A 13,094-nucleotide genomic window follows, 5' to 3' on the forward strand; every position below is an offset into this window, starting at 1 on the left:
TTGTCTTTTTATTTTCAGGTCAGGTGTTTGCTGTTGAAAATCCATCGTGCGTCATTCAGGACGGTGGTGTGAAAAGAGCTGAACCTGGAGGCGCCGTATCTTTAAACTGCTCCTGCAGAGATGCTACCGTCAGCTTCCTTTTTTGGTACAAGCAGAGTCCGGGAGGCAAACCTCGCGTCATATCGACTCGGATGAGGCACAGCCCAAAAGCTGACGTCCGCCCCGCTTTTCAAGGAAGATTTCAAGTTGCTGCACAGATCCAAGATGGCGTCAACAATCTGATGATCACAAACCTTCAGCCGGAAGATTCAGGGACATACTACTGTGGGGTCTTAGAGTTTGGAACCACTGAATTTGGACAAGGAGTTTTCCTTCATGTCAGGAATAACAACATGAACCCCAGCGCCCATCAACTGGCGCTGAAGTCCGTTGGATTGGGAGAATCTGTAAATCTGACCTGTGACGTGTTCCCTGAGCGATGTATGGGAGAGCAGAGGCTGTGCTGGTTCAGAGATGACGCATCTCAGCGTGCGGTCTGGTGCTCCAGCGACGTACGCTGCGTGAGAAGCACAGACGAAAACCCCCTGAGGACACGCTGCACTTCCAACCTGGAATTAAAGTCCGTAACATCATCCGATGTTGGGACGTACTACTGCACTCTGACCTCCTGTGGGTCGACTGTCTCGGGAGACAAAACAGTGGTTCAGATAGTCGGCAAGTGACTCAGAAAGAAAAACTAAATATCTCCTTTTGAAAAGAGCCGTTGGTTATGTTATGTTGACGTTGATAAATTTAGGTAAAATTCACAACTGTTGTTCTTCATCTTCTCAGATTCCTAGTCTTAGTCTTATTTCCAACGTACTAAGGTATGTGCACCAGAAACTAGAACAAAAATACAGCAGAGCCACATTCACTCACAGATATACATTAATACACCAATGCATGTCGACATGCAACAGGGAGGAAGTTGGAGTTGAACCCACAACCTTCTGATTGCAAGGCGACTAAAATACGTTGCTGTTTGTTTTCTAACAAACCTTTTTTAGCCCTTTTGCAGAAACACTGTATACTGACACACTGTATCTTTTTTAATTTGGTGACTAGAACTTATTTAGGTTGTCAGAATAAAGGCATCTAAATATAAAAAAGGCCTTACTGTTTATTGAAATAAATTTTTAAAAACCATGTATATTTTTTTCCTACCTCACAACTATGCTGTACTTTGCATTGGTAGGTCAAAAGAAACAAAAACAAAACAAAAAAAACTGATTTGTGTTTGTATTGTGACAAAATGTGAAAAACGGTACAAAATCGTTTGTTAGGGATTGTATTTGTCAGTTGAGTGTTAATCTCCTCTGTTTTTGTTTGCATTTGAGTTTTTTTTCTAACCTTATATTCATCTATCACATACAGAGAGGAGATGTCGACGATCTCCATTACGCTGCTCTGAGTCTCAAGAGAAGCGATGAGCGTCACATTCAAGAAGACGAGCAGGTCAACATCTGTGTGTACTCCAGTGTAAAGAGCAAAAAGAAATGAGAGTCCAAAAAAAAAAAACACATCTATGAAATGACTTTGAAAAATAAATCCTGATGAAACTAAAGATTCTTAGTTTGTCTTTTTTTCCCCCCACTCTTAAGTTTTGTTCTGAGTTTATCAGCAACATGCTTCAGGATCTCTAAACCTCACCAAAGTACAGAAACAGCAGAACCACAGCGGTGTCCTAAAAATACCTTCATAATAATAGCTTACTGTACATTTATTTACCCCTGTGGTAAAGGCGGTGTGAACTACAGAGGCAAGTTTCCAATGATGGAAACAAGTTGTTGCTGAGCTAAAGCACAAGAAGGTTTAGCATAAAGCCTCCAACCACAGTGACCTTTTTGGTGTCAAAGGACCTGCTGTACAAGTTAATATAACAGAAAAACAGCAACAAATGATCAAGGTAAAAATAGTCATAGATAGATTTCATGTGGACTGTGAAAATTTATCTCATTTATCTCCAAAATAAGTTTGTGCACATGCCAATTGATCCTGAAATGTTTTATCTCATCAAAACATCCAAGAGAAAGAAAATCTGATTGAATATTCCTGATTGATAGGAAAAATCATTTCTGGTTGCACTTTGCTACAAACTTATGTCGAAAGATGACACTATATGACAAAAACTGAATCTTTTGCCAACGTCAAAACTAGTCTAACTTGTAAGTGGCCTCTACTTGTTTGGTCCAGTCCTGAGGACTCCAGGATGTTTTATTCAGTCATTCATGCAATGATGCTACTGAGCTACATTGTTGCCACAAATGCCATACAATCAGTGCTGCTGCTACCAAGGAAGGCAGGTGAAGTGTCCATGGACACAGCAACTGAGATGGCAACTCTCCAGTAACAGGACAAGCTCCTACAGTAACCACCGTCACCCCAAAAACATTTCAGTGGAACACTAACATTGTCCAATCACCCAAAAACACAGCATCAGCTCACAAAGCTTTTCTCCAGTAGGAAGAAGGAAGTTGGTCAAAGGTCATGGGAAGGTTGACTAAATGTAGGAAATGCTGATACAAACGACTCAACACAAGGCAAATGTTAGCTTTCCAGCAGAACAATGGTCAGAAAGGTGCTGCCAGACCTTTAATGGAATTATTTTAATCAAAGTGAATTCAAGTTTGAGTGGCCCAGTCAAAGTCTATTTTGAGAATGTTTATGGGGGTAGAATTGAATTATTTTTCCACACGTGATCTGCATGTAAGTGGTGAGAAAAACTTGTAGAAATATGTGGTGTACCTCTGAGGTCAGGAAGACAAGCAGGGTGACAAAACCTTCTCTTTCAGCAGTCTGTCAGGGCTGACATCTCATCTCATTCGTCTCTTTAAGTTCCCTCTTCCAAAGTCAGTTTGGAAAATCCAAATACATTAAAAAATAATTTAGAATATCAAGATATCATTCACAGCTTTATGTTCCAAACAACTTTACCGGATCTCTAAAGTACAGGGTTTATTAATTGAAAACTGAAAATACCATGACTTGTTCTGGGCACTAAATGTTTTTAGCATGGATACTGACACAGAACATGTGAGTGTTCTGACATCCGAGTCAATATGACGCGAGGTTTGCCTTCCGGACTCTGCTTGTACCAAAAAAGGAAGCTCACGGTAGCATCTCTGCAGGAGCAGTTTAAAGATACGGCGCCTCCAGGTTCAGCTCTTTTCACACCACNTCCAACTTCCTCCCTGTTGCATGTCGACATGCATTGGTGTATTAATGTATATCTGTGAGTGAATGTGGCTCTGCTGTATTTTTGTTCTAGTTTCTGGTGCACATACCTTAGTACGTTTGAAATAAGACTAAGCTAACATACAAATAACTTTTCAGCAATAAAAAAGACATAGGAGCTTAGTTTAAGTCAATAATTATTTAATATTGATGAAGAGGTATTAAGTATTAGTAAAATAATATTTTTTCATCAATATTAAGAAATTATTGACCTTAGAAATGCTCCTGTTTTTTTTTTTTTTGTTGTTGTTTTTTTTGCTGAAATTTTATTTGTAAGTTAACATTTTGTCTAAAATCCTGCAAAAAATACTTGGTAAAATTTTGTGGTTTTTACAGTGTAAGATTTGAACACTGTGGAGCGCATTCTCTAAAGCTGTTTTGCAGAGAACGTGCACAGCTGGAAATATACATGACATGACGCTGAGCTGCAGAGATCCACATCTAAGGCGGGAAAATTAGTTTATAGTAGAACAATTAGTAAATATGACATTTATGGAAGAGTGTGGAGAAACTCGTCTTTGCGCCGTTCAGAGCCGCTACGTAGCAAACGTGTCTTAATGTGCTCTGGTCAGATGAGACCAAAATTAAACTTTCTGGCTGAAAAGCAAAAATAATCATTGTGGCAGAAAACATTGGAAATATGGCAGTGACAACTTCATGTATTTGAGAAGCTTTTCTTCTTCGAGATCCACAATGGATCGCTAAGAATTTCATTTGGAGACATCAAAACAATAACTAAAAAAATTGGACAGAATGAGTGGGTTTTCTTCACTTCATAATAATAATTTTGTGGTTTTGGTTTCTGTTTGTTATGCGACACAATGGGAAAAACTTAGAGTATTAATCATTTTGCATAGTGCCACAAACAGACGGTTAACTTTAACTGTACCGTTGGGTTTGCTGCTGCAGAACGTGTCAGATGGGAAGCAGTTCCTGTAATTTGAAGCACACAGATTCACATAAATAACTGCAGATGTCATGGGGATAATCAGAAGAATATCCAGCATTACTCTTGCAGGAGGAGAGCAGCTTTAGTTGAAGTCTGCACACGAGAAAACTCAGAGCAAGAATCCCAACGACAGAAACCGCCAGCGCCGCACTCAGACAGGACACCAGGATGGACGGACCACTGGAGGAATCTGAGAAGATGAAGAACAATAGTTGTGAATTTTACCTAAATTTATCAACGTCAACATAACATAACCAACGGCTCTTTTCAAAAGGAGATATTTAGTTTTTCTTTCTGAGTCACTTGCCGACTATCTGAACCACTGTTTTGTCTCCCGAGACAGTCGACCCACAGGAGGTCAGAGTGCAGTAGTACGTCCCAACATCGGATGATGTTACGGACTTTAATTCCAGGTTGGAAGTGCAGCGTGTCCTCAGGGGGTTTTCGTCTGTGCTTCTCACGCAGCGTACGTCGCTGGAGCACCAGACCGCACGCTGAGATGCGTCATCTCTGAACCAGCACAGCCTCTGCTCTCCCATACATCGCTCAGGGAACACGTCACAGGTCAGATTTACAGATTCTCCCAATCCAACGGACTTCAGCGCCAGTTGATGGGCGCTGGGGTTCATGTTGTTATTCCTGACATGAAGGAAAACTCCTTGTCCAAATTCAGTGGTTCCAAACTCTAAGACCCCACAGTAGTATGTCCCTGAATCTTCCGGCTGAAGGTTTGTGATCATCAGATTGTTGACGCCATCTTGGATCTGTGCAGCAACTTGAAATCTTCCTTGAAAAGCGGGGCGGACGTCAGCTTTTGGGCTGTGGGCCAATCATACACAGTCTTGTCTATTGAAAGTGGAGCAACCAAAGAGATCTTATCAGTGAAGCAAAACCCCTTAAAGAAAATGGATCTTCCACTGTGTGCTGGCTGTGCGATATGTCTGCTTTTGGGAAACCTGAGTAAGTTGTGTGATGTTTTCTGTTAGACTCTAACGTATTTCTACTCGTCAGAAAGACTTTTATTCTCATATGTTTCCTTTCCAGTGTTTGTGACAGGTCTGGCACCGTCGTCATCAGGTTTAGGTTTTGAAGCCGTTAATGTTGGCCAGGACGTGACTCTGAAATGCTCCTATAAGGAAAATTCTGCAATGGGCGCTTACTGGTACAAAGAAAGTCTGGGATGGAAACCACAGCTGATGTCGGAATTCTTGGAACATGCTACGAACGGCTCTATGAAAAGTCCGTTTAAAAACGATCCACGGTTTGAACTGGATACGGGCGTCGGCAAAAACAACTTGAAGATCTCAAATGTCCAAACGTCAGACTCGGCCATTTACTACTGTGTTACCAGCCACTCATTCCAGTTCCACTTCTTGGAGGGCATCACTGTCCAGGTGAAGGACTTAGCATTAAACTTCCAAACGTCGGTCTACCAGTCAGAACTGGAAACCATTCATCCGGGAGATTCTGCTACGCTGAACTGTACTGTGCACACTGGGATCTGTGATGGAGAACACAGAGTTTACTGGCTAAAAAACTCTGATGAATCTAATCCAAGAATCATTTATGCACAAGGAAACGGGAAAACCCAGTGTGAGATGAAACCAAACAGACCAACTCACACCTGTGTGTACAACCTGCCACTGGAGAACCTGAATGCGTCTCACGCTGGGACCTACTACTGCGCGGTGGCCTTGTGTGGACACATCCTGTTTGGAAACGGGACCAAGCTGCACTACAAGGGTAGCAGATCGTTTAGAAAACACACCTTCACATGATGAGTTGAGGTGGTTGTGAGATCTCCTACCTCTGTCTCCTTACAGAAAACCTGGATTCTCCTGTCCTGCTGTACGTGTTGACAGGAACCTTGGCCTTCGTCATTGTCCTGATGGGTCTGTTGGCGTTCACATCCCACAAACTGTACAAGATGCAGAAATGCAATCGTGAAGGTGTGTCACATGCTTTATAACTTATGATACATGATAGACCAAAGAGATGTGGGCAGAAGACAGGGAACTATTATTATTATTTTTAATAATAATAATAATAATAATAATAATAGGACAGTGCAGAACTCTTCTCACTGTAAAATATGAAACTATCCTCTGAGCTAAAGTTGGCATCGTCACAAGGCCATTTGCTTTTATACACAGACGGGTTTTGATACAACAAAACACAAAATAATAACTGGACGTCACCATGGTGTTTATGTCTGTCTGAACAGATGAGCATGAATCTCTGTGGGATCTGTAAATTCAATCAATCAATCAATCAATCAATCAATCAATCAATCAATCAATCAATCAATCAATCAATCAATCAATCAGTCAGTCAGTCAGTCAGTCAGTCAGTCAGTCAGTCAGATTTGAATAGAACCTATTTGATTTCCCTAATTGTGATATTTTTATTTAAATCTCCCCATGATGTCACACAATGTCACAACACAGTGAGCTTCTGTATATGAAGACACAAAATGTTCTCCTCAAAATGATCTGCCATCATCCAGACATTTAGAAAATAGAAATAATCTTGGAAATCCTCCCTGGCCTGCAAGGGGAAATGTTTAATCTGATGTAGTAAACCACATTGAGAAAAAATAAGAATAATAAAAAAATAAAATAAAGTAACCGGTTCATTAGTTCTGGTCCTCTAGATGTATGTTTATAGAAGCATTCTACCTGCTAGATAAGGTGTTTAAAATAAAAACAAAACCAAATAAAACTCCTCCCCCTTTTGTTTCACTTCAACAGATCCTCCACAGACTCCTTCAGCTGCTTCAGCTCCAAAAGCCCAAGTGAGTATTTATCTATAGTAAAGTCAAACAGTCAACAAATGCAATGTATATCTAGCATGCAATGTACAATAATCTCTTCTTAGTAGTTAAATTTCTTAAATAAAATTGTTGTTTACAAAATTGCCTTTATTGCTGGGAAGGTTCTCAACAACCATCATGAAAAAAATAAACTTTTACAAAGTTTTGTGTAATTTGTCTCAAGACATGTTCTGAAAACTCCTCTTTTGTTACATATAGGATTCTGTGGATGCAGGTAACCTCCACTACGCCACCGTCAGAGAGAAGAACGTTATCAGATCAAGAATGCCGAGCGAAGCCAGCGATGTGTGCACGTTCTCTACTCTACAGCGGTAGAGCCGGACGTGGTGAACATGCAGTTTTCATTCATTTGAAACAAAATGAATGAATAAATCCGATATCCTCTACAGTATCCAACAAATGCTCTCCATGTTTCTGATAAATGTGTGTAAAATAAAGAATAAAACCAACTGGTCTCAGTGTTGCAGTGTTAGAAGGCTCCAGGAAGAGACCGTGCAACAACCTGGGCAACCGTGAAGACTGCAGAGGTGGCTCATAGAACATTTAACAGTAAAAACCAAACCACTGACATTATGTATGGATGTAGCACAAGTTGATACGTGCTGAAGTGACTGGTGAGGTTGGCAAGTCTCCTCAGGCCATGCATGTTGGACCCCCTGTGCTATTTGTGGTCTCTGGCAGGAAGTCTCTGCAGTCGCTTGATGCCTCGCAGATTCAAAGTGTGACTCTGACTAAAAATACAAGAAACTCAACCTGAGCGAAAACTAGTTTTTAACAGAAACTGAGTTAAGTTACAACATATAATATAAAAATATTTTTAGAAGTTGTTAAATATTTCTAAAGTTTTCAGACGACTGTTTATTTGTAACACTGATGAACAGCCATGTAAAAAGGTTTTTACCCCTTACATACTTCCTTGTTGTTATTTTTTAAGTTGGATAAAAATTATCTGAGTAAATGCAAAAGACAATTTCATCTACAATAAAAAACCCTATTTGAACCAACCAATCCTTTTGGAAAAACTGAGTTAGGGGACTTTGTTGTGTTTGGCTACATTTTCGATTTTACCGGCCAACCTCAGGTTTGATCACTTCCTGGTCTTAAGAGTCAAGAAACCACCTAAGTAGGAAATTTCTTTTTAAAACTTTATAAATTTGCTATACAGAGAAATGATTTCGTACTGAGCTGAAGAATCTGTTCAGCTTCCTGTGTGGTCTACTCTTTGTAGATTGGATCTCAATATGGTTTTCGGGAGACTGACATGCATATTTATGAGCCTTTGTGTTTTTGTCTTTGTGGTTCCAGGCAGGAAATCTTTGCTTTGGTGCCGTCAGGTGCAGCTACTTGTTTTCTTTGTACCCAGAATAACAACAATGAAGGACTTCACGGTTTTGTATATCAGAGTAAATATCAAGGTGCCACTAGGTAAAACGTAAAGCTGCCTATGTGATAGTTAAAGTGATCCAAAGAGATTACAGAAGAGCCATTAAACCCGACATCAAACCTAAAATGGGATGGATAAAAAGAAAATAATAATAACCAGGGTGTATGAAAACGTACTTATGAAGTTTTTTTATTTCTTAAGTTTGACACATATCAGCCAGATTTGAGTGCCCCTTGTGTGTCATAAAGTAATAGTTATATATGCTAAGTAATATAAAGAAAATGCATTTTATTTTGAAAAAGAAAAAAGAATTAGGTTACGGTTGAGAAATTTGAATAGTTTTTGAATAAAATTAAGGTCGACTGTGAACATTTTGAGATTTTTTTAGTTGATTCTGGATTTAAACACGTTTCTGAATATATGTCAGTATCGCTAACAATGCTAAAGTGCTAAAAAAGTTAATTTTTTGTACAAAAGCCATTGAGTGTAGAAAGATCATAAAGCACATACATTGTTCTATGAAAACTTGAGGAATTTTATGATAAAGTTTGACAAATTTTATTTTGCGTCTAGCTGGTTACTTAAAATTTTTTTAAATTCATCCAAAAATGACCAAAATATTTTCATAGAATCATGTGGAATCATACTATTCAATCAAACATTTTCTCAAAGAAAAGTTAAAATCATTCTCAAGACATATCTGAAAATATCTTGGAAATTTTCTGAACAATTCTGAACGATTTTTTGTATATTGTATACATGTATATATATATTTTTATAGAAATAATTATTTGAACTTGACACAAGCTTGATGTTATTCCACATGTAGATATGACCTTATGAAAATATGTTGGTAATTTATTGATAAAAATGTTATTTTGTATGAATTTATTAATTTCAGTATAAAACATTTAATGGTTCATTCTACTAAAAAAAAAAAAAAAAAAATTTTGATCAAGGGGGATGGAAATAAGAAAATATGAATTAATCTGTAGACATGTCCACTTGAGAATATATTGGTCATTTTTTATCAATTACAGATTTTACTTGAAATTTTGCTTCGTTATGTTATAAAATAGTAAACATGAGTATTTAACACCAACCTGGTGGGACCAAAGGATCATGTGAAGCCCATGTACTTCATGGGTCGTACGTTACATCACCAGCCCTAACCTTTGACACAAAGCATGATGGATCCATATTTCCTATTGTGTCAAATTCTAATCCTTCTGTCTGGACGCCACTGTAAAAACCAAGGCAGCAAACGTTTCTCTTATCAGTTCTTGTCCAAATGTTGTTGAGTCTGTGTGTTATGTTTCCTGTTTCCTTTACTTGGCTGACATCAGTGGTTTTCTGTTGCTGTATGCCCGCTGAGTGTTATGTGTGTTGTGCATTTAAAGACGATGCTGTGTACTTTGGTTGTAGCAAGTTGTTGTTTGACCTTCTGTTGCCTCTCTGTCATCTTCTACCAATTTGCTGATTCTCCTCTTACATTTCACATCAACAGTTGCTCACTGGATACTTTGGAGAGGATTTTCTGTGAACCTCAACCAATGGCTGACCAAGAAAATAACACCAGATGAGCGTTTTCTGAAATACTCAGACGAACAACACTGCAGCTTAGTTGTGCCTAATTCATTGTGAGATATGGTTGTTTCCCCTCATCTAACCTCATGTTGTCATTCTCATCTAACAAAAAGTGACAAGTTTGCGAAATAGCTGTGCTCAGCTTTAACTGACGAATTCAGTTTTGTTCAAAGTTAAAAAAAAATTGTTTTAAAAATCTGTAAAAAAATTTACCAACTCTCTCACCTAAAGCTGCGCAGAACTAAACTTTTTCCCTCCACCTGACCAAACTGGTCATTTCTCTTTCTTTTTTTTTTCTGCATTTGAAAATTGAAATGGGAGGATCCTTTTCGAACTTTGGGTACTTGGGTTTTCTTTCAGATCAGACTGCTACTGTATGTGGCTGTGATAATGAGATCGTGTTCCATTTGTAGCCACTCAGCAGGGTGACGAAGTGCTTTTCATTCAATGAGGTGATTTCAGCAGGATGACTCTTTCAGAGGCTCTTTTCTGTCTCACATGCGTTTTCTTATGGAACAAGGGTGAGTAACGCATTAGCTATTAAACCACTTTATATCTAGTGGCCAATTTAACATATAAATATTACTTTCTCCTTTATTTTAGCTGAGATGAATGACTTGGAGACATTTGTGGATCACAAGAAAGGCTTTATATTGGCTGATGTTGGTGGCAGCGTGACTCTACAATGTTCTTTTGATGAAGAAGAGGCCAGTTATTTCTGGTACAAGCAATCCCTGGGACAGAAACCACAGCAGATCTGCATGAGTTACAAATTAGACAAAGGAAGTACTTTTTATGGGGAGTTCAAAAACAAGCCACGATTCAGTGTGAAAACTGAAGTAGGGAAGAGTCGGTTAAGCATTTCCAATTTGCACTCTTCAGACACAGGAACGTATCTCTGCGCAAGCGGCCTTTCATTCCTGCTCACGTTTGTAAAGGGTGTTACAGTTGTTGTGAAAGATTCAGCTGTGGGAGGCGAAGCTTTGGTCCACCAGGCGGCATCTGAAAGCGCCCGGCCAGGAGACTCAGTGACTCTGAACTGTACGGTCCAAACTGGGAGCTGCCAGGGAGAACACAGAGTTTACTGGTTCAGGAAGTCCACGAAATATGATCCGGGACTCGTTTACGCCCATGGAGACACGGCTGATCAATGTCTAACAAGTCCTGACACGCAGACTCACACCTGTCTGTACAAACTGCCAATGGAGAACATAAAAAAGTCTCACGTTGGGACTTATTACTGCGCTGTTGCCTCCTGCGGACGGATAGATTTTGGAAACGGGACGAAATTGGAATTGGAGAGTGAGTTGTTTCACTGAATAAATGCTGTTTTCTTTTTGGTTGTTTAGAAAAAGAGAGAAGCTGAAACTTTGGGTTTTTGATGTTCGGATCTGCAGGTGAGGCGGTCTCGCTGGTCTTGGTGTATTTCTTATGTGCAGCTTTGATTTTCACCATCATCTTAAATGTTTTACTGGCCGTCAAGCTGTACAAGAAACACAACAAAGATAGCTGCCAAACTTCAGGTAACTGCTGGGTTTGTAGTCAGGTTATCCACATTTCCTCATTTAAAAAAAAAAATCTTTTGTCTTTCACAGTATTTCAAGGAAAGTCTTCATCTTGTCCAGCTGCAGATGGAGAGGTAAATACAACTGAATGTTGAATGAATACCAAAATGCATGTCTCTTCAAAATATCCTGATCAGATAACTATGTTTTGAATAGTTATCTGATCAGATAACTATTCTGATCAGAATAGTTATCTGATCAGAATAGTTCAGATAACTATTCTGATCAGATAACTTAATCTGAGTTATCTGAGATTACTCAGATAACTGAGTAATCTCAGATAACTGAGATTACTCAGTTATCTGATGTATCCTGTCATTAGGAAGACAATCCTGTCATTAGGAAGACAATCTCCATTACGCTGCTGTAAACGTTAACCAGCCCACCCGATCGAGAAGACAAAAGAAAAGTCAAGAGACCGAGTGTGTTTACTCCTCTATGAAGCAGTAGACTGGGCAGATTTTTTTTCTTAAATGTGTTTTAGTTGGCAGGTTTGGAGTTTAAGTGATTGTGTATAATGAAACTGAGTTTGACGCCCCTGACCTATTTTATCCCAAACTTTACATTCCTGGCTGACGTCTAGAAATGTTGCTTCAGTATTTCCATGTATTGTGGGAAATGCACCAGTTCTTCCTGCTGGAAAACACCAACATACCGGGATTCTGTCACTATCGTCCTTTAACGTTGTTACAGTTCTGTGAGATTTGAAAGCTTCTCTCATTTTACTCAAAAATAAAGTTAAAAATAAAATAAAATTAAAAAATCAATTGTTTTGAGCATGTGTCGAAAGATAACAGCCTTTCACTGTATTTGCAAACTTTAATCTGTCTCTCTTATGCTGCTTTCAAGTGACAGTTTCTATTAGCCTATTAGGAGCATTGAGTGGTCTATTAGCTCACAGACCTCATAGATAATGACACTGTTGTTACCAGTTTCAGCTAGCATCTTCACAAGATTGTTTGCTTTTGTTTTCTTTTTTTTCTATTTGTGTTGAGTATCATATTCATAAATTGTACCATCATTGTTCATCATGTCCTTCCTGAACTGTGCAGTGGTTGGCTCTTGCTGCTAAAATAAATTAACATTGCAGCTTCAAACATCCATAAATCTTGGCTAAATTCTCTCTTTTTGTAAGTAATTTCACACAAGGAAGTGTGCCTTTAAATACATTCATTGCGTCTACATTGAAATCAGTTGGTAAAAGGCTTTGTTCTGGTAAAGTACTTTATTAAGTCCAGAGGACCCCAAAGCGATTCTCACTACAGTCGTTCACACATTTACATGCTGATGGTGGCAAACTACTGGATAGGCACAGCAAGGGAAGTCTGACAGAAGCAAGGCTGCGATGCCCCAGCGCCAACAGCAGGCAAGGCAGGTGAAATGTCCAAAAGGAGGGTGGAGCGAGTATCAAACCAGCATCCTGCTGATGGTGAGGCAAAATCACCACAATCACCCCAGATGATAAGCAACATTGCAGAACCTGTTAAGAATATAGTAGAGAAA

At 39.1% G+C, this 13,094-nt stretch overlaps 3 protein-coding genes across 4 annotated transcripts in view; all 3 read left to right on the plus strand.

The window, feature by feature from the left end:
• LOC103140685 (uncharacterized) overlaps window positions 1–722 on the plus strand; it is a 1,920-nt gene extending 1,198 nt beyond the window's left edge. Inside the window, exon 4 of the mRNA XM_007555931.2 lies at window positions 19–722. Coding sequence (XP_007555993.1) covers window positions 19–722 — 704 coding nt within the window. The remainder of the gene's footprint in view (window positions 1–18) is intronic.
• Window positions 723–5,052: 4,330 nt separating this feature from the next.
• Window positions 5,053–7,627, plus strand: LOC103140656 (uncharacterized). The gene is made up of 5 exons (XM_007555901.2): window positions 5,053–5,182; window positions 5,267–5,965; window positions 6,046–6,171; window positions 6,973–7,016; window positions 7,254–7,627. The coding sequence occupies exons 1-5, from the start codon at window positions 5,128–5,130 to the stop codon at window positions 7,368–7,370; spliced, it is 1,041 nt and encodes a 346-aa protein (XP_007555963.1). The 5' UTR covers window positions 5,053–5,127; the 3' UTR covers window positions 7,371–7,627.
• Window positions 7,628–10,626: 2,999 nt separating this feature from the next.
• Window positions 10,627–12,328, plus strand: LOC103140657 (V-set and immunoglobulin domain-containing protein 1-like). Of its 2 annotated transcripts, XM_016673299.1 has the most exons (4): window positions 10,627–11,328; window positions 11,424–11,549; window positions 11,622–11,665; window positions 11,934–12,328. In XM_016673299.1, the coding sequence occupies exons 1-4, from the start codon at window positions 10,635–10,637 to the stop codon at window positions 12,039–12,041; spliced, it is 972 nt and encodes a 323-aa protein (XP_016528785.1). In that variant the 5' UTR covers window positions 10,627–10,634; the 3' UTR covers window positions 12,042–12,328. The 2 variants fall into 2 exon arrangements, with proteins under 2 accessions (XP_016528785.1, XP_016528784.1); XM_016673298.1 differs by having other exon boundaries at window positions 11,424–11,665.
• The last annotated feature ends 766 nt before the right edge of the window (window positions 12,329–13,094 follow it).

This window comes from Poecilia formosa, unplaced genomic scaffold (assembly GCF_000485575.1).
Source record: "Poecilia formosa unplaced genomic scaffold, Poecilia_formosa-5.1.2 Scaffold73, whole genome shotgun sequence".
NCBI lineage: Eukaryota > Metazoa > Chordata > Actinopteri > Cyprinodontiformes > Poeciliidae > Poecilia > Poecilia formosa.

Bases quoted from the DNA above. Each gene is read 5' to 3' on its own strand.
- LOC103140656 (XM_007555901.2), top strand. From the start codon at position 5,128: ATGGATCTTCCACTGTGTGCTGGCTGTGCGATATGTCTGCTTTTGGGA. The intron at 5,183-5,266 runs GTAAGTTGTGTG...TTTCCTTTCCAG, and splicing joins TCTGCTTTTGGGAAACCTGA to TGTTTGTGACAGGTCTGGCA. The intron at 7,017-7,253 runs GTGAGTATTTAT...TGTTACATATAG, and splicing joins CTTCAGCTCCAAAAGCCCAA to GATTCTGTGGATGCAGGTAA.
- LOC103140657 (XM_016673298.1), top strand. From the start codon at position 10,635: ATGAATGACTTGGAGACATTTGTGGATCACAAGAAAGGCTTTATATTG. The intron at 11,329-11,423 runs GTGAGTTGTTTC...TCGGATCTGCAG, and splicing joins GACGAAATTGGAATTGGAGA to GTGAGGCGGTCTCGCTGGTC. The intron at 11,666-11,933 runs GTAAATACAACT...TCCTGTCATTAG, and splicing joins GTCCAGCTGCAGATGGAGAG to GAAGACAATCTCCATTACGC.